At 39.7% G+C, this 26176-nt stretch overlaps 2 protein-coding genes across 3 annotated transcripts in view; both read left to right on the top strand.

Annotated features, from left to right (window-relative positions):
* Nucleotides 1–8355, top strand: part of NUP205 (nucleoporin 205) — a 65909-nt gene extending 57554 nt beyond the window's left edge. The window contains exons 37-43 of one of the 2 annotated variants that reach the window (XM_031455440.2): nt 982–1110; nt 1301–1424; nt 3656–3822; nt 5404–5527; nt 5982–6110; nt 6672–6745; nt 7331–8355. In XM_031455440.2, coding sequence (XP_031311300.2) covers nt 982–1110; nt 1301–1424; nt 3656–3822; nt 5404–5527; nt 5982–6110; nt 6672–6745; nt 7331–7483 — 900 coding nt within the window. In that variant the 3' untranslated portion in view covers nt 7484–8355. The remainder of the gene's footprint in view (nt 1–981; nt 1111–1300; nt 1425–3655; nt 3823–5403; nt 5528–5981; nt 6111–6671; nt 6746–7330) is intronic. The other variant, XM_064487333.1, reaches the window with a different exon arrangement.
* A 2690-nt stretch (nt 8356–11045) lies between these two features.
* Nucleotides 11046–25194, top strand: STMP1 (short transmembrane mitochondrial protein 1). Its single transcript, XM_064487799.1, has 5 exons — nt 11046–11083; nt 11126–11233; nt 12301–12388; nt 22299–22352; nt 23305–25194. Exons 1-5 carry the CDS (start codon nt 11046–11048, stop codon nt 23377–23379), a joined length of 363 nt encoding a protein of 120 aa, XP_064343869.1. The 3' UTR covers nt 23380–25194.
* The last annotated feature ends 982 nt before the right edge of the window (nt 25195–26176 follow it).

Below are 26176 nucleotides of genomic sequence, written 5' to 3'. Positions count from 1 at the left end.
TGGCAAAGTAAGTTAAAATTATAGTCTCCTGAATATATTTTACTTTATCCAAACTTTTAATTTAAACTAACATCAGTTTAAATCAGATATTATATATGTATTATATCTGTATAGGTAGGTATGTGTGTGTATAATACCAATTTTTAAAATACATTTTTTTATTGTGCACTTACTATGTGCAGAACGCTATATACTAAGCACTTCAAATACAATTCAATGTCTCGGGTAACCCTAACAACAATCTTATAAGGTAGAAGTTGGTATTATTACTGTAGAAATATGAACTTAGAGGCTTTCGGACACATAGTAAAAAGTCATGTACCTATAACTGGAACCCACATCTCTTGATTCCAAACCCATATGCTAACCACTGGACATACTGCCAATTTTGCAAAGCTTGTCCTTTCCCTCTGAAAACCTGAGGAACAATTGTATTCTCAGGCGAAAAGTACTAACATTTCAAACAAATGACCTTTGTGTTTTATCTGCCGAGGTTACCTCTGTGTTCCCATCTCCTTTTTTCCCCCATCTCCTTTATGAAATCTCCCGAAGCAGCCACAGGAGTAACAGCCTTTACATTTGAGCCTCAGTAGATAAGATTATCATGGACTTGCTTTTATTTGCCATCTTATTTTGCTTCTCATTGTTTATTGACTAGTATTTATGTAATGGGTATCTACCAAGAAGTTATTTGGTGTGATACAGGAAATCTTTTGGCAAGCACATAGGTTATAATGGGGATTAACTGCTAAAAAATGTTGATTTTTAATGAGTTGACTGCCAAACAAATACATTTGCAGAAAGGTGGATTTTAGTAGTGCTAAGTTCAGCTGACTCAGTTGGAAGTAAGAAATCAGATGCTGTAAAGAGTGATTTCTACTGCCTGCTGAATTTTTCTTTTTTATATCCCTTTAGAAAGAGAGGTCACTAACTTTAAACATATCCAACTAGATATGAACAAAGTATCTTTTTCTTCCTTAGCGCCAGTGCTTAGGACTACTAAGTCGCTTTGGTGGCTCTGACAGACTGCGTCAGTTTAAATTTCAAGATGGTAACGTGGAGGGGGATAGAGTGAGCAAGAAAGATGAGATCGAACTGGCTATGCAGCAGGTAAGAGGAATGAGAATTGTGTAACTATTCTTTAAGATTTTTATGTTTTTGGAAATACTTGAGAAAAATAACAGATGTGGGTAATTTTACAAATTGATCTATAACTTTGTTCTCCTTCAAATATGAATTTCCATGATATTAGGGTATTTAGGGAGCTAATATTTTTGTTCCTGTTGTTCTTCCTTTGTAGATTTGTGCCAATGTCATGGAATATTGCCAGTCCCTCATGCTACAGAATTCCCCTGTACAGAGTGCCGTGTGTCTCTTCACCCCCAGCCTGTCAGAAACCATTAACAGAGATGGGCCCCGGCAAGGTGAGCTAGTTCTCTCTTCCTGTATTTGAGGAGTGAAGTTGCTGGGATTATGACAAGGTCTAGTTGGCTCCAGTAAGATGTAATTTTTTCTTTTCCAGTAATTGATGGGAAATTTTTTTAAATGACTTCTGTAAGAAGGGGTGAGGAGGAGGTACTATTGTCAGACCTGTGGATGTAGCTGGAGAGCTTGAGAGAATAGAGACATTCAGGATTTTCTGAGGCTGAATCTGGAAGAGCCATGTGGGAAGAATATAGTTTTATATAGTACTTGAACCCCAAAGAAAGAATCTAGAAGTGGAGAGTAAACAAGCTGGGTAAAAAGTATGAAAATATAATAAATGGTTTGTATGTTAAATCATGTTAAGCTGAATTTAGTGCTTTAGTTGGGTTTTGTATCATAGCTCCAAATTTCTGTCACATAGCAAAGTAAAATTTAGATAATTAGTAAACTGATGTTGCCTATTATTTCTTAATGACCCAGTAGGGAAGATTTAGAACATGAAGCAGGATTTTGCATTGGTTAAAGCTGTTCTCCCATGGGACATTCAAAAGCCAAAAGCCCATTTGGATCTTGGTGGTTGTAATGAACTGGTGGTGATTTCAGTAAATCTTCTGTTTGCGGTTTCTGAGAATCGTTTTGTCACGTTTTCATCCTCTTATATATCGTATTTTCCTTGAAAATTGCTTAATCCGATAAAGTATGTATTTAACAGAGTGACATTATGAAAGCTGTATTAGTTTAACAGCATATAACTTCTAATTTATATAAGTTATGCTAAGAACTCTTGTTTGTCTAGCTTCATTATACAATGTCCCAGCTGGTGGAATTAAGAAAAAATTTTTATTGAGATTTTATTTGCATACAACAAAATTCCCCCATTTTAGGTATACAGTTTGAGTAATTTTGGTCATTATATATAGTGTGTAACCACTACCACAACCAAAATACAAATTCCCTCCTCCTTAAAAGTTTCTTCTTGCCCCTTTGTGTTTCATATAAAAAGAATCATATAGTATGTAGTCTTTTCTGTGTTTTGACTTCCTTCATTTAGCTCAATGTTTTAGAAATCCATCTGTGAATGTATTACTATTTTGTTCCTTTTATTTCTGACTAGTATTCCATATTAAAAATATACCACCATTATACACTAGTTGATAGACATTTGGGTTATTTGCATGTAATGTTATCTGGGGACCAGGGCACCTAATTTCACTAGGAGAAGGGTCTCTGTAAAGACCTGTATCATGAGGACTGTCAGATCTTCACTAAAGACTGGTAAAGGAAACCTGGCAAGTCAAATGAGTCTAAGATGGTTTTTTTGGTGGCCACGTCCACTGACAAGGGACTCTTCCTCTCCTCATGAGGATTTATGAGATTTGACTTTGGAGTGAATTCAAGGGAGATTACCATCTGGAAGGAAGCAGACACAGATCTCTCCTTCAGTATTCATGGCAGTTGGGGCCATTAAACAAAGATTATCTTCAAATTAAACTTGAAATTACTAAGGTATTTCTCAAGAAATCCCTCTGTCACCAGAGGAGATTGCTCTGTTTGCCCCACACAAACCATTTCTAGCATTACTGCTCTCTAGTTCTTCCCTCAGCAGACAGCTTTTCCAGCATTGCTCTGTTCCTTCACACCTTCATCAGAAAGTAGTCAAGTAAAAGGCAGAGCATTTTGTTTTGCTATCCCGATGGAGTTGTTGTGGTAAAAGACTTATTAAATTGTAAATTTAATTACATTTTTTGAATATTTGTTAGTGTTCTTGTCTCTTTGGAAGAATGATTTGAGCTGGGAATTCAGCAACAAGAAAGATGCAGACTAGAAATGAATTCATATGACTAGAGCCATAGGGTGAGGCAGGAGTTACTCACCTGGGGTCAGGAAACTACAAACGGTGCATTTGTGTGCATGGGGTGGAGAGTAGGGGGTGGAGAGATGGGTGTAAAGGTCTGTAACTTCCATAGAGCTCTCAAAGAGGTCTTCACCCAGTAAAAGGTAAGCATTATTGGTGTCCATCAGCCAGATATCCTTATTTTCTCGAGGCTCCAGCCTTATGTACCTGCCTCATTACAGTAGTTCTTAATCACTTCTTTGAACTGTCTCTTCTTGGCTTGGTTTACATGCTCTTAAATTCCTGGGCTTTCCTTTTTAGAAACCAGGCCATTTGAAATTCATATAAAATGGTTGTAAGTAGAATTTTTTTTTTTTTAATCATTAACTCTGCTAGATACCCAAGCCCCAGTGGTTCCATACTGGCGCCTACCTGGTTTGGGCATTATTGTCTACCTGCTGAAACAGAGTGCTAACGATTTCTTCAGCTATTATGACAGTCATCGAAGGAGTGTCAACAAGCTACAGAACGTGGAGCAGCTTCCCCCAGATGAGATAAAAGAGGTATGAACCTTATAATGAGCCGTGGAGACTTTTGAGAAGCCATTGCTTTCAGTAATAAGGACCAGGGGACTTGTGTCAGACTTGCAAGTAAAGATGATATGTGCAGTGAGACAAAAGGAATTAAGGCGATTCCGCCGCGTAGCTTGAAGAAGAGGCCCTCACACTTCGTAAACACAGAAAGTCGACCGAATGACAGTGAAGTTGCACCTGCTCAAGAAAACCGCCTGCCATTCAGTAGAAAGGCTGCTGACCTTTGAATAAAGAGTTTTGCTAATTTATATGCTAAAAATTGGTGCTGAGAAACTTAGGTTTCTATTGAAGATGCTTTTTCAGTTAGAAGTGATTCCTTAGGTAAGATGTCTCTGTGTCTTAAGCATCTTCAGTATCTGTAGGTGGATTTTTCAGACAAATGGGATGGTATATCAGACTTGACTGGCTTCTCTCAATGACCCAGAATCCTCCCTTGGCATCGATTGTAGCTACAGATGCTGAGTTCCTAGGCTTGCTCCCTAAGCAGCCTGTCTTCTTTTCCATTTGGCCCAGATGAACTCTTAGGCATCCCTTGGCCAGTGCTGAAGCTTCTTGGTGTCCCATGTGGCGACCTGGCTGTTGAGCCATTTTGCCATTCCTGGTTCACACCAGGTTTTCTGAAAAACACCATGTCACTCTTAAGAATAGTCAGAGCCTACTCCCTCTCACCATTCTCCTGATAGTTCTAGGGAATATTTATTAAGACTTTATGATGTAACAAGCCCTAAGCTACATGTTCTACCTGAATACATGAGGCTTATATTATTGCTTCTCCCATTTCTCAGATGAGGAAACTGAGGCACTGAAAGATTGAATAACTTACCCAAAGCCGCACAGCTGGCAAGCACAGGTTGAGGCAGGCATTACTGACTGGGTTCAGGTAACTCCTGAAATTATGTGGTTTACACCCAGAAGTTCTTCCCCTTTGTGTACAGCTTATGGGTGATGGTAGTACTCACAAGAGGAACTGCAGTATCACAATGAAGCATGTGGACCCCATCAGCCCCACTTCAGTACACCTTCTGGCCCCTGTCCGTGTCTGCATATTAAATCGAACCGTTGTGCTTGCAGGTGTGCCAGATGGAGAAGTGGTCAGGGGATGATCTGGTTGATGATCATATATTTGTTACACTCCAGAAGTCTGATTTGCCTTTTCTTCATAAGAGATCTGACAGCTGTTGCAGAAATCCTCCATGGCACTGTGACCCTTACTGCTTGAAAATCCCACTGTTTTGCTTTGTTTTACTTTGACAGGAAGTTCAGGGTTGGTGGGCCCATCAGCAGATTGGAAGTGCCTGTTTCAGGAACTGGGCTTTTTCAAAAAGCAGCAGATGAACATTCATTTATGAATTCAACTGCTTCTTTGGCTCTTGTTTTTTAAAATTACTAGCTTCCTAACTAGGTAATAAATTCTTGTCTGCAAGGATGTTTAAATTTATTTGAATGTTTTTCACAGTACTTATCACAAGTGACCACTGATAGTAGATTTTCATTAAATTTTTGTTACCATATATGTCATTCTTAATACCGTTGTTTGTTTCTTTTTCTTAGTTGTGTCAGTCTGTGATGCCTGCTGGTGTTGATAAAATCTCCACTGCCCAGAAATATGTTCTAGCAAGACGGCGTTTGGTGAAGTTGATCAACAATCGAGCTAAATTGCTTTCCCTTTGTTCTTGTATCCTTAATGGAACCACAGTGGGGCCTGAAGGGTGACCTATAAGAGTCTTCAAATGTGGGAACTGTTTCCTTATTGTCACATTATTTGGGTATCAAAACCGTATGGAAAGGGACATAATTACTGTTCATTTTATTCCAGTAAATGCCTGATATATTTTTAAATTGAAAATTTTTTTCTTACCTTTGAGAGTAACTAGTAATCCTCATAATATACACAGACAGTTTCTGCCAGGACAGGAGACGAGGACACTGAGGGCTTTGCTGGCTTTGCTTCCTCTCAGCACATCATGCTGCTTTCTGGGGAGACACCTTCAGTGGCTCCTTACGCCTAGCCTGTTAGACTGAAGCTGTGTGTACATGACTGAATGGTGCACTGTCTTTCTCCCCCTGCTCAGAAGCTGGTTTGTAAAATGGTGTGAGGAGTTTGTTTTCCTTTAACCTGAGCTCTCTAGTTATCATAGAGACCTGCCTGTTTATTCTTTGGCGCCATCTGGAGTACTACTTGTTAAATTGCACTCCCACAGATTCTCAGGATTCGTTGTTTGCCTCCAGGACCTCGTTTAAAGGCAGAAGACTACAAGGTAAACTTTATTCTGAGTCACAATGCCTGTAGATTTTAGCACCTTGAAAAACTAGTTAGATTTTAGTCTGTTTTTACTCTACAGGTTACTAAGGGTGGATTAGGTGTTCGAGAGCTACATAGTTACTATGCATAGCTGTGTTTTGTCTTTCCCTCTGTCCATGGGAAATTGTGTGGAGCACAAGAGCATCTTAGAGGCTGCTCTTCAGATGCTGCAGTCGATGGCTGATGCAGGTTCCAGAGTCCTTTGGGCACAAACAATTTTCCAGAAGATTGGAAGTGGGTCAGCCTAGGCCATTATGCTTGTTGCTAGAGCGAGCTTCTGTGACTGATGGGCATGTATTGGATCCCTTAGGTGGAAGGAAACAGAGGGAAAGCGTGAGAACCCTGGTCTAGAACAGTGAAATGCTTCTGAAGGGCTTCCGTTTACTGAAAGCTGAAATAGAGTTCTCAGTTTTGACCTGTGCTTTTCATGGCCCTGTGGTTCGTTGTCATCAGGTTCTTCCACTGTGTAGTGGGCAGACACTTGCAAAGCTGATTTGACTGTGTCTTTTATCTCTAGATTCCTTCGCTTCAGAAACCAGTCTGGATTTTAGACGTGGGCTGACTGTAGTGAGCCAACATGATATCGACCAGGTAAGGTTCTTTTCTCTTTCCTTTTCTTTTCTTTTGGAAAGTTAAAAAGGGAAATCCCGTATGTTAGTAAGATTATAGTTTTCAAGGTTGCATATAAAGACCTGATTTGAATGCTGGCATAGCCATCAAATAGCTTTGTGACTCAGAACAATTTCCTTAGCTTCTGAGCCTCCATTTCCTCAGCTAAGAAATGGGAATGATAATTCAGCTTCAAAGCATTTTGTCACAATTAAATGAGGCTTTATGTGTGAGACTCCTAGGGTAATGTCTAGAACACAGTGAAAGGTCAGTAGTAATTAGTAGGCATTGTGATCTGGAAACTCCATGTATCAGCAGCAGCATCAACAGTCACTGCTATTTAAAGCAAAATTTAAAATTTACATGTTCATACAAGAAGGGAAAGAAGAAAACACATTAATATCATACCAATAAATTCTAGGGTGGAAAATGTGAATGTTGACTTAATTTGGCACAGGAGTAAAGCCCACATTACAAAAATTTAAAGATATTTTAAATTGGAGGACACAGAATGAAAGAAATCTTTGAGACTACTTTATAATGAAATGTCATCTGTGTTACCTCTAGCTTCAGGCTGACGCCATCAATGCTTTTGGAGAGTCACTACAAAAGAAACTTCTGGACATTGAAGGATTGTATTCAAAAGTTCGATCTCGCTATAGTTTCATACAAGCTCTTGTCAGACGTATCCGAGGCCTGCTGAGGATATCACGGAACTGAGAGCTGGTGCTTGTCCTCTTCTGAGGAAGAGATGAATTGGGGAAACCTGTCTCCTTTTTATAGTTTCTTTCTAAATTATGACCAAAAGATATTTTGCTATTTCTTTCTTTATATATGGACATCTTTTCTGTAAACTTCTTTGCCTGGTTCCATCTTCACTAGTGAAAAAATAAATACTTTTTTAAAAAAAAGTATGGTCAGTCTCTTGAAATTTATCTAGAAAATGGTCAACATCATCAGGAATTCAACAAATAAACCTTCCACAGCGATGGTTTCTCCCCAGGGGTATTATTCTGATGTAAATTAAAGGCATAGTCTGGAAATTCTAATTTTTTCTCCCTTTGTTGCTACATTAAACTTTTACGATAATGCTGTTTAATAGAAAAGTGTACTCAGTACTGTGTATTATAGAAATGTCTCAAAAAGTCAAGCCATCTCTTTACTAAAATTATTTTTTTCTTTTCTGCATGTAAATGACAAAATAATCATTTGCATTTGTTCCTTAAAATGACTGAAATTTTTCAAATTGATCATCTACCTACATTTCTCATATAATTAGTATGATGGCTGCAGTTAGGGAAAAATTCTTTTTCCCTATCACCATTCACCATCCTGTTACTTGTCTGGTTGTATTTAAGTGCATATGACTGCATCATCTGAAAGACTACTTTTCCCTTTCCGGTCACCAGTATTCAGCCTAATATATAGAAGAAACTGCTGAGAGGAGAAAGAGTCTTGACTCTCATGTAGTGATAAAAAATGAATACTTAATTCTACAGTGTTCCTTTTTTTCCCCTTTCTTACTCTTCAAAGAAAATTTCCATGGTTTTTTAGGCATCTTTTAAAAAAAGGTTTTGTCACTGTTGTATTTTGAAATTAATCTACTGCCCACCACTTAGTAACATCAATCTTTAACTAAAAGCAGCCTGTTAATAAATAGCATTCTTAGAGGGATGTGAATGAATAAATAACTGGTACAAAATGTAGTAATATTGACTGTTGCTCCATTGGTCAAGCATATGGTAAGCTTTATCATCTGGAACACAGACATAACACAGAAATAATCAGAAAAGAGCCTGGGGCACAGAATCAAAGCAGTTTATAAACTTCTGAAGTGTGACGACTTCCACAGGACAAAGATGCTAGCTAAATTTGGAGTTAGTTAAGATTTTGGATTTACTAAGCTTCACTATTTTTTTTCCTCTTCATTTCTTCCAAACTTACAGCAGAGCATGGAACAGAATGTGGGGCAGTGGAGAAGTGTGGGAGGGAGGAGCAGGAAGGACTGCAGCTGCATGGATTCTGCTTAGAAGGCTGACAGAAATGCTGTTTGTGTGATAAAACATGACAGGGAGAGGCAAACTCAGGGCTGCAGGGGACATGCCTGACTTGGCATTATCTGGGGTGTGGCGAGAAGCTATTGGATGCAGCATGTGCTCTTCAGCAAAGTAAAGGAGATTAAACAGATTTTAGATAATTTGTTCAAAAAAGCTTTAGCATTTAAAGGGTAGATTCGGGGGGGGAGGGTATAGCTCAGTGGTAGAGTATGTGCTTAGCATGCATGAGGTCCTAGGTTCAGTCTCCAGTACTTCCATTAAGAATTAAACCTAATTACCACTTCCCCCCAAATAAGGGTAGATTCATCTATTCCTCAACAATAGCAAATAAATATAGGAACTTAATATGTTGTTTTTTACTGAGTTAATCAGTTTGGTGGGATTAGAAAATAATCTGAATGCACATTAAGTTTGAGATCCATCTTATCTGTGTTTGATGCTCAGAATCACTAGTATGGGACTGAAAAAGGCAGACTGATCAAGAATTAAAATTTGGAAGGCAAGTATCACAGAATGGCAAACAAAAAGGAATAGATAAGGGAATTGAGGCTAATGGGCTTGACTGAGGTTCTGATCTCTTGGGTTTAGACCAGCTAGAAAGGGAGGGAAGCCAGGAGGAAGCGCTAGCTTGTGAGAATATGGAACAGCTGAGAGTTTGGACCTCTGGCAAAGGTCAAAGGTGATAGGATAGAAGGTAGGATTTTTGGGATATAATACTTCACAGGTGGATTGACACAGTGTGGGTTATGAACATGGTGGATTGCTGAAGTAGGGTGAGGATCAAGGCCACTGGAGGTATGGAATCTGAAAATGCAAGGGTTCATGGCCTTTGAAATCACCCATGATTATGATAGCTTGGGGCTGAAAGGCAAGCTATTAGATACCAAAGTCTTCTGCCTAGGAAGTCAACAGATTAAGGCATTGTAAAGGAGTAGAGGGAAGCCACGAATTTTAAAGGAATTTTTTTAATATATGAGGACATTTAAGTAATAACCTGAAAGTAGCAAGAGTCCTGCCTTTCTTGAGAACCCCTGGTTAAGACTTGACTGACTCAAATTTTTACCTAGACATATTGGAATGTAGTGTGTTACAGCCATCCATCAGCATCTCCTCCTTCTTGGCAGCCACTTTACTTCAGAGACCCTGTCCCTTCTAGTTATAATTGATTGGGAAGCAACTGATACCGATCATCATTCCTTTCCCAGGAATTTGAAAATAGTAATGAAAGAGTGATCCAGTCTTTCTATTGGATGGACCATTTAATGAGTAGATTCAAGTAAGTTACAGTGGCCATATTTTGAAAAGCAGAAAATAAAAAGGCAGAGAGAACACTGAAGCAGATGTTTGAAGAAGGGCAGAAATGGGGAGGGAATGCTGCTTAAATTCCTAAAGCTTTCCTCCCATTCCATTTAAGCAAATATGATTTTGTTATTATTTGGAACCAGAATTCTACCTAATATAGCAGATAAGGGTGGATTCATTAGGCTGAGAAGAAAAAGAAAATGGTGGTCTTGCTTTGTGTGTGTTGATGGAGGTTGTAGAGGGATTTAAGACCAGGAGTAGGTGGTGGCCCACAGGGTGAGGGGGTGGCCCTGTGTGGAGCGAAGACAGGAAGAACTCACTGGCCACACCAGACACAGAATAAGCATTTATTGATCTTTTACATTGTCTTATATGATCCCCTCAATAATTCAGCAAGGAAGCTGGTGCTGGCCCCATTTACACTGAACAAAAGGAGGTTAAGTAACTTGTTTATGGCTGCCAGGAAGTGCCAGCCAGTCATGAATTGGACCCAGCTGTGCCAGACTCCGAAGGCCTCCATCCTACTACTAAATCTCTATCATACATTCTCAGTGCAGGTTACCCAGCATATCCATGGAGCTTCTGAAAAATACAACTCTCTGCGTGGGGCCCCGATGGAGTATGGTGCAAAAGCTCCACAGGTGATTCTGCTTTGCATGTGGATGTGAACCACTGCCTCCTGGAGTCCTTCTAGGTCAGGGAGGCCTGAGACTGGCTGTGCATTAGAATCGTTGAGATGCTGGTAATAATACAGATTCCTGGGCCCCAATCCAGGTTAACAGAAGCGGGATTTGGGGACTGGGTCCCAGAATCTGAATGTTCAAAACTTCAGGGCAGCCTTGGAACTTGGAACTTGCTCCTAGCGAGCCCCACGTGGTCTGGCAGGTCCGCCAGTTCAGGAGGTGATCCGGAGGTGCCCCGCCATGGGGAGCCCGGGCGCCGAGAGCCGCTTCCGGGCGAGGCGGGAGGTGCTGGAGGGGCGGAGCGGGCCGTGAACCGGAAGTCGACTGCAGGCTCCGCCCATCGCGCCGGGGGAGGCAAGCTCGGACCGGCCCACGGAGCTGCTGCCGCCCTTCGCGCCCTCCTTGCCGACATCATGCTCCAGTTCCTGGTGAGTGGAGCTGCCGAGGAGCGAGCCGGGGGCTTGGCCCAGGGCCCTCGGGGCCTCCGGCCTGGGCCCGGGGGCCTGGGTGGGGGTCCCGGGGATCCCGCGGGCCCCGCAGCCCCCTCGCCTGCCCATCGCCTGTCGGGTGGGCTGTTTTGTTTTGTTTCTGCCTCGCCCAAATCTTTTTGCCAGTATTTTTCTGCAGCTATTCGAGCCCCTAAAATTTTTGTAGTGTCAAAGCGTGCGTTTTCAAAACTGTTCTGTGACGTGCCTTGAGTAGCTCCCGGGGTCCTTAATGACTTCTGCCTTCCCGCCCCGACGTAGACACGTACCCCATTCCCGACTTAGAGCCCTGCTGGTTGGCATCTTTGAGAACGGAGGAGGGCCAGGAGGGGCCAGGAATAAACTCTAAATTAGTAAACCACCAGAGTTAAAGGCTTAGGGAGCTCTCATAGCTTCCGGACTGAGGATGCCTGGTTGCTGGCATGAGTCAGACCCTGGTGTACAAGTAATTTTTCCAAAATGCTCATTCTAGGGGAAAATGAGTGTTACCACGGGTAAATAAATAATTTCTAATGGCTCTTTATTTCAGTTAAAAACGAGTTTTCTGGCAAAGCCCAGTGTGTTTCAAAGATTGTCTGGTTAAAGGTTTCAGGAGGACTTGCCAAATTTCCAAGTGAAAGTCTTTCAAGTTTTTGTGCCTTTAAAAGTTCGTGTTTAAACTCTGATTCTGATAAGAGGTAGGTGTTCTAATAACCTTCCAGGTGGCCAGTGGAAATTGAGTGCTCTTAGGATGAGGTAGTTTCCGAAATGTTTCGATCTTTTTTGGGGGAGGGGGGCGAATTTAAGGCTTTGATTGAAGAATAACATATGTAGAAAAACACACACTAATAAGTGTGCAGCTCTTGAATTTTCATCAAATAAGCTCACCTATGTGACCAGCACTCAGATCAAAAATCTGAACATTACCATCTCCCCAGAACCAAATGTTATATTCTTTATCAGAGAGATTAAAAAAAAAAAAAGTGCCCCTTTGTCCTTTTTGAGATGGTAATTGAGTTTTAAATCTTTAGGCCAGAAGAGGGTATCCTTGATGTAAATTGCCCAACTAAGACATGGCTGCTCCTCGACGCCTGGAAGTTTCTCCAGTGTCCTAACAAGGTATTAATTTAGGCGTCAGTAGAAATAATTACAGCCATTTAATTGTAGGAAACACTCAGGTTAAAAACAGTATCAGCCCCAAAGTGTAATGTGACATAATTGAGCATCTTACTGCAGCTGTAGCTCATTGATAACTGGGAGGACATGGATTCATTTACACTTAAACTCACTCTGCAGAAGCACTTACAAAGTTAGTTTTGGAATAAACTTGGCTTTTGTATAAATATGGATGTGACTGATTTGAAAATTCAGAATTCTCAGCATTTCAAGGAGAGGTGCTGAAGCCATTCGTTAAATTCCTAGCTCAGAAGTAACACAGGTGTTCTCTCACCTCCTCATTGCATTTGAAAGAAGTGATAGCATTACTTTACTTTGATTGTACCTCTGTCAGATGACTCACTGGCTCAGTGATCTTGGGCAAGTCTTTCTCTTTGCTGAAAGCTGTTTCATCTATAGAACAGTGGGGTTGAAATAGATGATCCCTAAGATCTCCTCTAGCTCTTACCCTGTGACCAGCTATCATGTCCTCGTGCTTAAGGAATCAGTCTACAGAACCATCATTTTTAAGCACCGGGAACTTGGGCAAGTTATTTAAATACTCCATGCTTCATTTTCCGCATCTGAAAATGGGAACCCACTTCATGGTTTTATTGGATTAAAAGTGGTTAATACATTAAAGTACTCAAAACAGTGACACTTAGTAAGGACTCAAATAATGTTCAGTTTCTCTTTTGCAAGATATCAGTTGAACTCTGATTTAGTTCCTTCTTAGGAATGAGGATTAGTTTCCTCAGAAGGGAAGTGATGGAATAGTCACAAGCTAAGTATCTTGGAGGGTTCACTGTCACCACCCGCGTGGGACCCTCCGGGGTGTTTCCTACAGTTGTCATTTCCAGGAGCACTATGTGGAAGCCACAGCACCTGACTGTGTTGCTTATATGTTCTTTTCATTGTTCATTTCTCCTTGAATTAAAATATTTCCCCATCGTCCCTATATCGAAACTTGTTCCTGTGGTTCAGCTGCCTCTTTCCTCTTCCTTTTACTGCAGTAGCTTCTTTAACTGCAGCATGGTTTAGCCACAGGTTTTGTAAGGAAGCTTTTGCAACCTTAAAGGGAAACGTGATACGATGGGCGCTGCTTGGGGCTTGAGCACACTGCCTGTTGTACTGTAACTGGGGTCACACGCTGCTTTTCTTACCTCTCAAAGTGGCCACACTTGGCACTCTTAATCACCTCTTCTTTAATCCCCTCCCTACCCGCCTTGGCTTTTGGATCATGCATCCCAATACTTTCCAACATTCTTTCACGTTATAACGCATGTGGTCTTATTTTTATGGAGGAACCTGCACTGAGTGCAGGTGACTGGCCCTGGGTGCTGGCCTCTCCAGGGGCCGAGGGGATCAGTATCTTGGTGCACCAGCCGGGAAATGGCCCTATCTAATCTCTCCAGTTTGTACTGGCTGCTTCTCCGTGCTTTTGGTTTCTGGTGTTTCTCAAGACTCAGTCCTTGACTCTCTGCTCTTTTCTCCTACACCCTTAGGGGGTGTGTTCTTGTCATGTGTCACCTTCCCCCCCTTGTTGACAGCTTCCAAACTACCTTGAGTCTTTTTCTCTGAGCTCAGTTCCCAGTCATTGACTGCCTACCGAACATCTCTTGTTGTACGTACCCTCTACCTTAGACCCATTACCTCTTCCCTTCTCTACCCCGTACCCCCACCTAACTTCTTTCTTTGTTCACTGGTCCTGGCTTTCTCAAATTGGAAATATTGACATAAACTTTGATTTTCTTCCCTCCTTCATTCTCCATATCATTTACCAGCTGTATATTCTTGAGCAAGTTACTTATCTGCTCTCTGCCTCAGTTTCCCCAACATAAACTGGACAGTAATAGTACCTGCTTTATAAGATTATGAAGAGCATGTATTAATTCCTGAAAAAGAGTTAAAATGCTGCCTTGTGCATAGTTAGCCCTTCATAAATGTTAGCATTGCTTTAAGCCATCAAATAGTTGTTACCTTATGAAAAGTTCTGTTTTTATGTTCCCACTACCAAGTTTGTCGAACAGGTCTTTTTCTCTCCACGCTTGGACTAGCTACCCTAGCCTAGTAGGTATGAGTTGGAAAAGTTATTTTAGGTTTTCTAGTTCAGCTAATATGCTGATGCTAAAGTCTTCACTACTGAGGGGGCATCCAGTTCATGTTTGGTCACCTCTAGTTACAACAGGCTATTTCTGTTTCACTTTTGGTCAGTGTCTCCTTCCCTGGTTCTACTCTGATGTGAAAGAGCGATTCTCGTTCACATGACAACTTTTTACGCATTTGAAGAGCATTACCTGGTACCTCTGCCTAACCCCTCACCTCCACCAGTCTTTTCTTTAGGCCACACAGCTCTACTTTTTCCATCCATTCTATCCGTTCTTCATGATTTCAGGTTCATGCTGATCACTCTTCTCTGAATATTCTAGTTTTAAAATCTTTTTAAAAAACAGTCCCAGTACAGTCTGATCACCCATAGAAAAGCAAAGCTGTTTGTTGCCTTTTGTTCAGTGTTTTCCTTGACACCCTTGGTTCTGTCCTTTCTTACAGCTGCTAAAGTCCAAAATCCATCCAGGATTTGTTGCCTTATTCACATGCTCAGAAACTGTCATTGGTTCCTGTGTCCTTACCTATCACATTGTAACCACTTTTACTAGATTTTCAAGGGTTTCTAGTCTGGCCCCATTTTCCTTTCCTACTGCCCGTCAGCATATATTCTTTGTTTTAGGTTGGTGGGCTCATCTCACCCATCCGTACCAGCCTGCAGACCTTCGTGCCTACATACCTTCCCGCCTGGTTTCCCTTCATCCTCCTTTTTGCCTTCCCAGCTACTCTTAGTGGCCCAACTCCCATCTTTTTCCAGGAGCCTTCCTGATGACTTTAAGCTTCTGAAACCATTACACTGTTGCAATCCATCTCCTCATTTATTTATGTTGTACATGTCTTTCATCAGCGTTTTTTTATTTTCTAAGAAATAGTCTTGCCCTTTGTTTTTCTAGGTACTTTTTGGATTTACCTAGTATTTTTTTTTCTTCCAGTTTTATTGTATTTAGTTTTGCCTGGGATTTCTAGGTACTTTTTAGTTTTGTGGTTTGTTAGTGACATTCTTTTTAAAATTTTACACTGTAACAGAGCAAAGGGCTTATTTGCTCTCTGAGCAGAAAGCCAGACTAACAGCGGGTGTTTGCTGCAAAGTAAGGGTTTCATTGCAGGGCACCCAGCTCGGGAGTGGGAGACAAGCCTCAGATCCTCTTCAGCTTGGTCTTTGAATTTGGGGTTTTTTAAAGGGGAAGAACAAGAAGCTGGGGTTAATCATCGTCTTGTGATATTTCTTCATTGTTGTTTTTGAGTCAGGATGTCTCTGGTTTGCAATTCTTTGGCCGGTGGTCCGTGGCTTGGGGGCCTGTTAGTTCATCTTGTCCTGGAGAAACAACCTGAGTTTATACGTTGGGGATGTTATCGACAACAGCAGTTTGGTACATTAATGGTGTTATTAACAATGGTGATTTTACTCACCTGATTCTGTTTGATTAGTGTCAGTTAGCAGAGGGTTGAGGTCAGAGGAGACAAGAAAGGAGATAAAAGTTTTGGATAGAGAGGTTGGTTAATCATAGACTCAGCAGGGGAATTCGGTTTTCGGAGGATGCAGATTCAGCATTTTCAGATTAGTTGTCACAGATGTGTAGAAAAGCTAATTATTTTGGTGTACTGATTTTATATCTAGCAGTCTTGCCTGTCTTACAGCTCTAGTAGTTTGTAGATTCAGTTCTAAGTGAATCAGGGAAGGCAGTGCTGTGAAGGCAATTATATCTCCAGTAAAGGCAAAAGTGACAGTTTTGTGTTCTTTTCCAGTTTTTCTTCCTGTCTCTCTTGCTCTCACTCTCAAGCTAGAAGTAGAGTGTATTCTAGTTTTGTTTCTGCTTTTAGTGCAAATGCTTCTCAGGTTTTAGTATGATTGTGTTTCTGATATTTTCTAACATATTAAGGAAATTCTACTTCTTAAGAGTTTTTATTACGACTGACTGTTGAATTTTATTATGTTGTTTTCCCGTCTGGTGATCATATGACTTTTCTCCTTTAATATGTTACTGGGAATTCCATTAGATTTCCTAACACAAAACACTTAAACTCTGTGGCCTAGTCAGACCATCATTTGGTGATGTGCTGTGTTTTGTTCATTTGTACCTTCATGTATTTTATTGTAGTCTTTTTAGAATAGATCATAAATTCCATAGGAAGAGGCAGCATGCCTTATACTTAGATTTCCCAAGCAAATGGCACTTAGTCCATACTTTGTGGTTGATTTTATTTATTTAATTAGATATTCCTCTCTTGCCTATTACTACTCTCAGATATTCATGAGATACTTGCATATTTGAATCAGCTTCTGTGAGAAAAGGCAAACCAGTTTGGCCTGATGTACCTCTTTCCAGAGTGTTACTGGCTAACTTTTATACATGACCCTGTTTAATTTACTGGTTCAGTTGAAGAATTAATGGCTTCTTTTTGGTTCTTTCTTCATTCACTGAGGAAAATTATTGAATATAATAAAATCTAGCTTACATCTTAAAAATGTGCTTCTCTGTGGTGGTAGTAGAAGGGATATAGATTATATCCTCAGCAGATTTTTATTTTAATGTCCAGAATGTGAGTTTTATTATTACTTGAAGCAATTGTTAAACATATTTGAAAATCTCCACACCAAGTCTTGTGTGTTTAAAGGCTAAGGTACAGAAAAGGGTGAATTTTTTTCCTGCTTCCTTGGAATGGAGAGGCCCTCTGACAGCTTCTGTAGCTGAGACTAAAACTGAGAAATAAAATTATCAATTTATCTTTTATTAGTGTTAGATAATGTGTACTTTTGGTTTTCTTGTCAGTTTGTAGCTTTTCTCATCTGAGACCATGAAACATTTTTAGGTGTCTTTTTGAATGCTAGTTGTGGCTATATTTGCTAAATAAAGTGACATAATTTTTAGATTTCTTACATCCTTGTTGGTAACTATAAGATGGTTCAGATTCTGTGTCATAACTTGGGTTTGGGTGTGTACTTTTTAAAATTATAGTTTAATGAGTCATATTTCAGATTTGTCAGGTTGTAGTTACTCTGAGTTACTGCCACCAGCCATCCCCAGATAAAAATTATAAATTATTTACTGATCTACACATGTGACTTTTTGATTGGGGCAGGAGTTGAGCAGCAAATGGTGAGAAGAGTCAGATTACTTTGGAGTTGGCTTCCTTCTTTTTTTTAAGACTTAGTGCTTCTTTATATTAATAGATACAGTGCTGTAACTAACCTGCTCATGTGTCTGTACACAAAAAAGAGTCAGCTGACAACATTTTCTGTGGACGTCATACACACAGCAAACCATTTATCTGATGGTCCTCATTTTTTCACCCTCACATTTCCATTCTTTTAAAACACTTGTCCAGTGTTGTCTTTGATTTCCTCAGTTTTATCCCACATAGCTGACATTCTACCAAATCTTACTGATTTTTTTTAATATACAATTCACATCTCATACAATTCACAGTATAGAATTTAATGGTTTTTAAAAATATGTTCACACAGAGTTGTGCTAGCATCACCACCATCTATTTTTTATATCTAATATTTCACTGCCCCTAGAGAAACTCCATACCATTAGGATTTATTTCTCATTCCCCTCACACCCAACCTGGACAACCACTTATTTTGTGTCTCTCTGGATTTACCTATTCTGGACATTTCCTGTAAGCAGAATCATAGCAGTATGTGGTCTTTTCTGACTGCCTTTCACTTAGCATAATGTTTTCAAGTTTCATCCATGTTGTAGCATGAATCAGTGCTTCATTCTTTGTTATGACTGATTAATATTACATTGTATGAATATACTACATTTTGTTAATCCATTCACCAGCTGATGGACATTTGGGTGGTTTCCATCTTTTGGCTATTATGAATAATATTGCTGTGAACATTCATGTGCAAATTTTTGTGTAGCTATATGTTTGTTTTCTTGGTTATACACCCTAAAGTGAAATTGCTTCCTCAGATCGTAACTCAGTGCTGAACTTTTTGACAATTTGCAAGACTGTTTTCCAAAGTGATTGCACCATTTTACATTCCCATCAACAATGTATGAAGGTTCCAGTTGCTACATATCGTTGCCAACCCTTAATCATCTTTTCAGTTTAAGTCATCCTAGTGGGTGTGATGAGGCACCTCATTGTGGTTTTGATTTGCATTTCCTTAATGACTAATGTTGTGGGGCATCTTTTCATATGTGTGTTGGCCATTTATTTATATTTTCTTTGGAAAGATGTCTATTTGAATCCTTTGCCCATTTTTAAATTGGGTTATTTGTCTTTTTATCGTTCAGTCATAAGAATTCCTTATATATTCTGGATACTTATGTAAGTCCCTTATCAGATATATGATTTGCACATACTTATTTCATTCTGTGGGTTGTCTTTTCACTTTCTTGTTGGTGTTCTTTGAAGCACAGACATTTTAAATTTTGATAAAATCAAATATTTCTTTTGTCACTTCTGCTTTTGGTATCATATCTAAGAAACCATTGCCTATCTCAAAAGATTTACTCCTGTGTTTTCTGCTAAGATATTTATAGTTTCAATTCTTACATTTAGGCCTTTGATCCATTTTAAGTTGTTTTGTTTATGGTGTGAGGTAGGAGTTCAACTTCATTCTTTTGCACGTGGGTGTCCTATTGTCCCAGCATCGTTTCTTGAGAAGACCGTTCCTTCCCCATTGATTATCTTAGCATCCTTTATTGAAAATCACATGACTGTAGATGAACAGGTTTATTCCTGGACCCTTTGATTCTAGTCCATTGATCTTCATTGATCATGAAAAACAACTCATTCACATTTGCTTGCTATCCCTTGTGCCTTTTCTAGTCTATATTTATTCAGTTCTTTTTGAGTCCAGCTACCAGGTATACTCAATGTTTACAAAGCAGTGCTTTTATCATGTTGCTGATAAGAGTAGTCAGTGGCTCCCTGCCATCTTCCATGTAAACTAAACTCCTTTGCTTGTTTTTGAAGTCCATCAGCTAGCCCACCCAGCTCTGCATACTTATATTTCTCTCCATTTTTTAGTTCAAATTCTCTTTTCTAATCAGACTTACTTTTATTCAGGTCATCATCACATTGTCATCCCTGTCTTGTACCTTGATTCTCCACTGTCACTTCCTTTTCCAGTTTAAATTTAAAACTTCTTCAGCATCTTTAGAGCCTTTAATAACAAATTGAGGTACTTTGATCTCTTTCAGGTATGATTTCTGGAAAAAAAATCACTTCTGAATCATTCATTTTGTTACTTGCATCCATTACATTCAAGGTGCTGTGCTGGGTGCTGTTTTCTGTTGTTACATAGTTATTTTACTTATATGGAGTTTTTCTTCCTATACATCATATACATTCTTTAAGATAGAGACCATTTTATAATCCTTTCACAGGGCTGAGTATGAAATTGAGTTTTAGTATATAAGGGTCTGCAATCCTTTAATCAAAACAATTGGAGGCCAGATGTATTTGGGATAATTTTGTTTTTTTTCAGATTTCTTCTCACCCATTTGTCTGTCCGCTATATCACTGCTCATGTCACTCCTCAGTCCCCAAACTTCTGGTATTTTACCATTTATTGTCCTCAGTATGTTTGTAAGAAGAAGCCACATATACCTAAAGTCTCAAAATGATGCAGAGAGGAGTCACATATTTAGTGTTGTAGGCATTTCCCTTCGTCTGTACTATCTTCTCTGCAGGGAGTACACTGGGGGGCCCATGTGATGTGGAGGAGGACTGTGGTGAGGGCATCCAGCCACCGGGTGGACTGCTGATGAGGCTTCCAGGTCTTGGCCTGGAAGAGGTTAAGCGTCCTTGGCCTGCACAGAGGTTTCTGACTCATTAAGACCTTCTGTATTCTGGCGCCATCTAACTTCTCAGACTGATGAGTCACTGTTCCTCAGATTTAGATTTTACTCTTTTAGATTCTTTATTTATTCAGATTAAAAAAAATTTTTTCTCTGTGTAAACTTGTCTGTTGAGTATCCCATAAACAACATATAAATGCTTTTCTGGCTTCATGCATTTTCCTCGACATTTCTCTTAATGTGCACCATTTCTCTTATTTTGTGTATTTAATTTTACAATATCCCTTTGGTAGACTTGGCAGTATTTCTGAAACTGGAATTGGATATGACTTGTCTAGAGGCCCATGGTTTTTGTTTTGTTTTGTGTTTTTAAATAACTGCTATTTTTTTCATGTGCCCTGAATGCCTGGTAAAGTAGCCAGAATGAAGCCACATTGGATATGCCATATTTATTTTGAGACACACATGGTAAGAACCAGGAATCCTAGAATGTTGGAGATGGAAGGAACATTGTTAATGTAATGTTTTATAAAATCAGGAAATGCAAATCAGCAAAGCGCCAAGGAATTTAAGTGTCTTGCCTGAAGGCAAACAGCTAGATAGTGGTAGGACCAGAACTGTAATTTCTTTTTCTTAAAAATTTTCAACTCTCTGTTCTTTCTGTTTGGTGTTAGAGCTAACATTTTCAAATGACTTTTTTCCCCCTCTTCGTTTAAGCAAATTTAATACTCTTTCTGGATCTGGGAAGCCTCTGACTACCTGGTTTCAACTCATGGAAATGAAAAAAAAAATCATTTTGCTTCTTGGTAAAAATATTTCAGATGTGTGATTAATCAGATGATCAGAAAATGGTTTATATGTGTACTTGATAACCTCTTTTATGCGTCTTAATTACCAGCAAACCAATTTAAATTAGGCTTTTGGTGTTTAAAACTTAGTAAGGATCCAGCTGTATTCTGTGCCCCATATGCATCTCCAGTTTGAAGACAGCTCACACCACTGTGACCAGTACTGTTAAGTGCCACACTGTTTTTCTGTTTGCCTCTGCTGTGTATTGAGTAGGAGCAACACTGATTGAAGAAATGATTTTTAAAAAAATCGGATACCAGTCTGAATTTATGCAATTAGAAATTAGGCATTCAGTTGGAGATTTTTAATTATTAGGGGAAAAAAACCCCAGGGCTTTATAGATCATCATTAAAATTCAAAGTTTAAGGAGTTTTGAAGCTCTTTTGATGTGAAGGGGGTGATTTAAATTTTCACCAAGTAGTTTTTGTTCAGGAAAACGTCACCAAGTGGGATAAACACTTACAGTTCTCTAAAACCATACCCATCTCTCTTGTTAGAGCTGGTCAGGGGACCTGTGTCATCTGCAGGTCCTAATTGTCCTGCCCGTTAGCCTCCACCCACCGCAGAGTGCTAAGCTGTATGCTCTCTCAGTTGTATGTCAGTTTCCTGTGCTTTATGTCATCGTATATTTCAGTTTTTGAGTACTTCACTGTCCTAGGCCTCTGTTTCCTCTTGAAATATGAAAAGGTTGAACTGTGAAAGTCCCTTTTCTGAGATCCTGTGATTTAGCTGAATACTTTTTTAATCGAATACTTTTTATTTGATGTAGCAAGAAATAACAAATCTCATACCCCCCCCCCCACAAAAGACAAAAATAAATTGGAGCTTTTAACAACAAAAAAGAGAATATTAGCTTGGGTTTCTAGAACTTATAGCCAAGTATTTATGGGGGTTCTGAGGGGAGGGGCAAGGAGAATTTGGGGTAGATGTATTCAGTGCTACTGTGTATTCTTTTGTATGCTCTTTAACCTTTCGGGAGGATATTTGTATGCTTATTTTATGGAAGGAAGATGTGAATTTCATGCTATACACAGACTGGGCACTGGTGTTGTCTAACTGTCCTGAGCTCCTTGGGACAGTATTGTCTGGTTTGGTATCAGATGGCACAGAACTCAGTCTCCAGTGTGACTCTTCCTGTTCTGTTCTTACAGCTTGGATTTACTCTTGGCAACGTGGTTGGAATGTATCTGGCTCAGAACTATGACGTAAGTGATGATATTCACATCCTCCTTGATTCCACATGATTAATACATAGTGACTTGTGTTAGTTGGAGTAAAGTGTGCCTTCTGGCGTAAAGGAGGGCCATAGGTCTGAGGGAAAAGTCCTGAACTTCGTAGAAAGATTTTCCAGTGTTTGAAAAAAATATTAGAATGCACAGAAACATCTGTCCTCCTTTTCACAGGAAGAGGGCACAGTCCCATCTGTCCCATTCGTTTAGGTAGTCTCGTCATGATCCTGGGCTGTGTGTTTAGCTCAGAGTAATGTTAAGTTAGAGGCTTACAGTTCTCTGGAAAAGCATGTGAACTGAGGCTGTAATTGGGTCACCTGCTCAGTCTCCTACCCGGGAGTAGAGATGACTGAGTAGTTTGGAGGTGGCTCTGTGTACTGCAGCACACTTAGGGAGGACAGAGTTGCGTGAAGTGGGGAGTTGTATTAGCTTCGCGTTACAGATGGGGAAGTTGAAAACCAGGTGACAGCACCACCCATAAATGGGGATCCTGAAAGGATTTTGTTTTAAAGAGACAAGGAAGGGAAACATGATAGTAACTTTTGATTTGTTTGGTAGTGAAGCTTTCAATGTGACAGAGGGAGTTCCCTTAGTCAACCTTCACTTGAGTCATACGGTTTTCTGGGCAGGGCCTTATTGACGTATGTCACGTGTAGCGTTCATGTGTACAGCTTTTACTTGGCGCTGGATTGAGGGGCTGAGTGGGTATATAAAAGTAGAAGTCAAGTCTGGCTTTTGGAGAGGGAGCCTCCTTTAACTTACAGCCTTTGATACCCTTCTTATGCAGGGTATCAAAGGCTAAAAAACATGACTGTTTAGAAGGTTTCTTTTAGAGGAAAATAAAAAACCATTTATCTTTGGAGGAAGACAAGTGAAAGAATATTGATTGGTAGATGTGAAATTATAATAATTTCTTTTCTCTTTAAAGATACCAAACCTGGCTAAAAAACTTGAAGAAATTAAAAAGGACGTGGATGCCAAGAAGAAGCCCCCTAGTTCATGAGGCTGACTCCAGCACTGCCTTCTGGAGAGACTGGTTCCACTGTTCTCGAGGGCCTCCTTTACCGTCCAAACCAAAAGCTTCTGTTTTAATCTACTGTCTCAGCAGTTTTCTTCTTTGCTAGATCCAGCATTGCCATAGAGCACAAGTGGAGCTACAAATTAAGAATGACCCTAATTTTTCCAACATCCTCACTCCTTTCCTTCATCCTTCAAGCCACTTGGGAGGTCCTAAAACTGGAATTATGGTGCTAGATTAGTAAACATGACCTTTAATTGGTAGTCTCTCCCTTATTCTTTGGGATTTCTGCTACCTGTTTTCAAAAGAAAAATTGATGAGTTTTATATAGCTGATGGGATATAAATAATGCTGATTTCACAGTTTAGCAATTACAATGGGTGTTTAAACATGTGGTACTAAATTATGTTGTTTCAAAGTAGTAATTAAAATCTAGAAGTCAACTTCTGGTGAATTACCCATTAATTTTATATTATCAGGAAGCTCCATAGTTGCTAATTTAATCAGTAAATCAATTTGCTATTCATTAACCAAAAAACTGTTCTGAGAACCCTGTCACGAACTGGGGAATTGAAAAATATTTAAAATAATGGCCTTTGTCCTCAGTAGAGTTCATAGTCTAGTATGAATGTTTTCTCTTAATGATGTATTGGATCTGGCTCTTTTCCTTCATAAAAATCATACTTATTTGAAGGGGTTACAAGCGCTTTTGACATTACATGGTGGATAGATGAGAAATTGTCTATCAAGGAAATTTTATGCCTTTTTACATCTAAAAATGTATTTACATTATAACTTTATAGTGATTCTCATAAGAAGACTTTGTGTTACTTTTCTCTGCAATTAGAAATTACTCTTGTAATTTGTCAAATGTATAATCAGTCCATATTTTTTTTAATTAAAAAAAATTTAAATATGTAACTTTCCCCCTAGGTCAGTAAAAAAGTTATTTGGAATAAAGGGCCTGCCCCACCCCTGTCCTCCAGCTCCTAGTTTCTCTTCCTGGAGTCAGGAACTGTCACCAGTGTCCTGTATACTTTTGAGAAAGATTCTGTGCCTAAACACACATGTGCACACAGGTTTTTATACAAATGATAAAAAACTATATAGAGTTTTCCCCAGTGGAGGTCACTCCATATCAGTATATAAAGAACAAAGAACCTCTTTCCTTTTGTGGCTACATAAGGTTCTGCTGAATGACTGTGCCATAGTTTATTTCATCTGCTCCTGATGAACGTTTAGGTTGTTTGCTGTCTTTTGCTATTACAGTGATAACCTTAAACCTACTGTGCAGGGGATAGCTACCAGCTAAAGTCCTGGAAGTGTAATTAGCACTAAATATAAATAAAATCCTGTCTTACTGGGTGTTTTGTATCAGAGGGCTTGTTGGGTAGCCTCACCGATAATGCCATTTCTGAAGACATTTTAGCAGAATCAGTAAACTGGAAGAATGACTTAGAAATACCCAGACAGTGATGACACTGACACTAAATGTGATTGTAAAATGAAGTGATTCTACTACTCTTTGAAAATATGGATCCCTCATACATGGAGATAAATTTTGTCCCTGTCCGGTTGTCCTGGTGTTTGAGACAGATTAAGATCATGTAATGGTTTGGCTTCTCCCTTGGAGTATGTTGGGGGCAAGTGGCTTATTTTTCTGAAACTGTTGTATTTTCCGTAAGATGCGGACACAATACCTACCTCATAGGGCTTCCATGAGAAACAGCTGAGATAATGTATGTGATGTGTAGCACAGTGCTTTGCAAATTTCCAATAAATAGTAGCTATTAGTCTAAACATGCTGCTTTTGGTCAGAATACTTTTGTTGTTTCTGCATTCACTTTTGGAACCAATCTATCAGCCATGCAAAATTTGTCATCATTCTATGGTCACTCTCTGTTGATGAAAATCCAGAGTATCCACCTTGATCCTACCACCTAGTTTACAAGGTTTGATCTTGAATGACCGAATTGTTAGCAGAATGAACCACAGTCTTGAAGGATAAAGGTTTACCATCCTTGAGGGTATTCAAAATGCCACAAGCTTAGAAAGCTGTTTGCAAAGTGGGCTTCTCGGTTATCAGCCATGGAGCAGTGTTACTTGTGTGTGTGTGGTATCCCAGGGCGGCTTCTTTGGGGATGAGGGTCACATAGATGTTGTAAGATTAGGTCCCTGTATATTCTACATTGTAAACAAAGCTGGTTTGGACTTAGAGCTCCCCTCAGGAGTGACACTTAACCTCGCTGGCAGGATCATTTCTGCCAGTGGGAGACACCCAGCAAATCACCTGCATCGTGTAAACTGCTACACAATGAATGCAGCCTGACTTCGTGGTCACCATTCAGATCCCCTAAAACTAGGAGTTTTAGGTTCTTGCAGGAGTGAAAAGGAGCTGGGAGTTCTCAGGCAGGATTATCTTGACAGAGACATTGTTGGAGGAACCCAGAACTATTGTAGACTTTAGGGAGTGCGGTGATGGTGATCATGATGCTGGAAGTTATGTCCCCTGTGATTTGTAGAGGCCCTTGTCTCACAGGTCATCGGAGGAACAGCAGAACCACTGCAAGACAGTCCTTTTTTTTTTTTTTTTCTTTAAAAAAAAGGTCAGAAACTGCTGCTGATGTGATTTAAAGAAACTTTGCTACACTTGACCATAAAAGGAGGGTTACGTAAAATACTGCTGAAGGTTACTAACGTGAAAAATGAGATTTCAGGATTGATGTTGGGGACTTAAAAAATACATTGAACTTGAAAGCTTATCTTTAAACTGTAACCCTCC

The sequence above is a fragment of the Camelus dromedarius genome, chromosome 7 (assembly GCF_036321535.1).
Source record: "Camelus dromedarius isolate mCamDro1 chromosome 7, mCamDro1.pat, whole genome shotgun sequence".
Taxonomy (NCBI): domain Eukaryota; kingdom Metazoa; phylum Chordata; class Mammalia; order Artiodactyla; family Camelidae; genus Camelus; species Camelus dromedarius.
Note: the sequence above shows the minus strand (reverse complement) of the source record. Positions and strands in the feature narration are given on the sequence as shown.

Excerpts from the sequence above, each read along its gene's own strand:
- STMP1 (XM_064487799.1), top strand. The coding sequence starts at position 11,046 with ATGGGGAGCCCGGGCGCCGAGAGCCGCTTCCGGGCGAG. Across the intron at positions 12,389-22,298 it reads TTCTCCAGTGTCCTAACAAG|CTTGGATTTACTCTTGGCAA; the intron begins GTATTAATTTAG and ends CTGTTCTTACAG. Across the intron at positions 22,353-23,304 it reads ATCTGGCTCAGAACTATGAC|ATACCAAACCTGGCTAAAAA; the intron begins GTAAGTGATGAT and ends TTCTCTTTAAAG.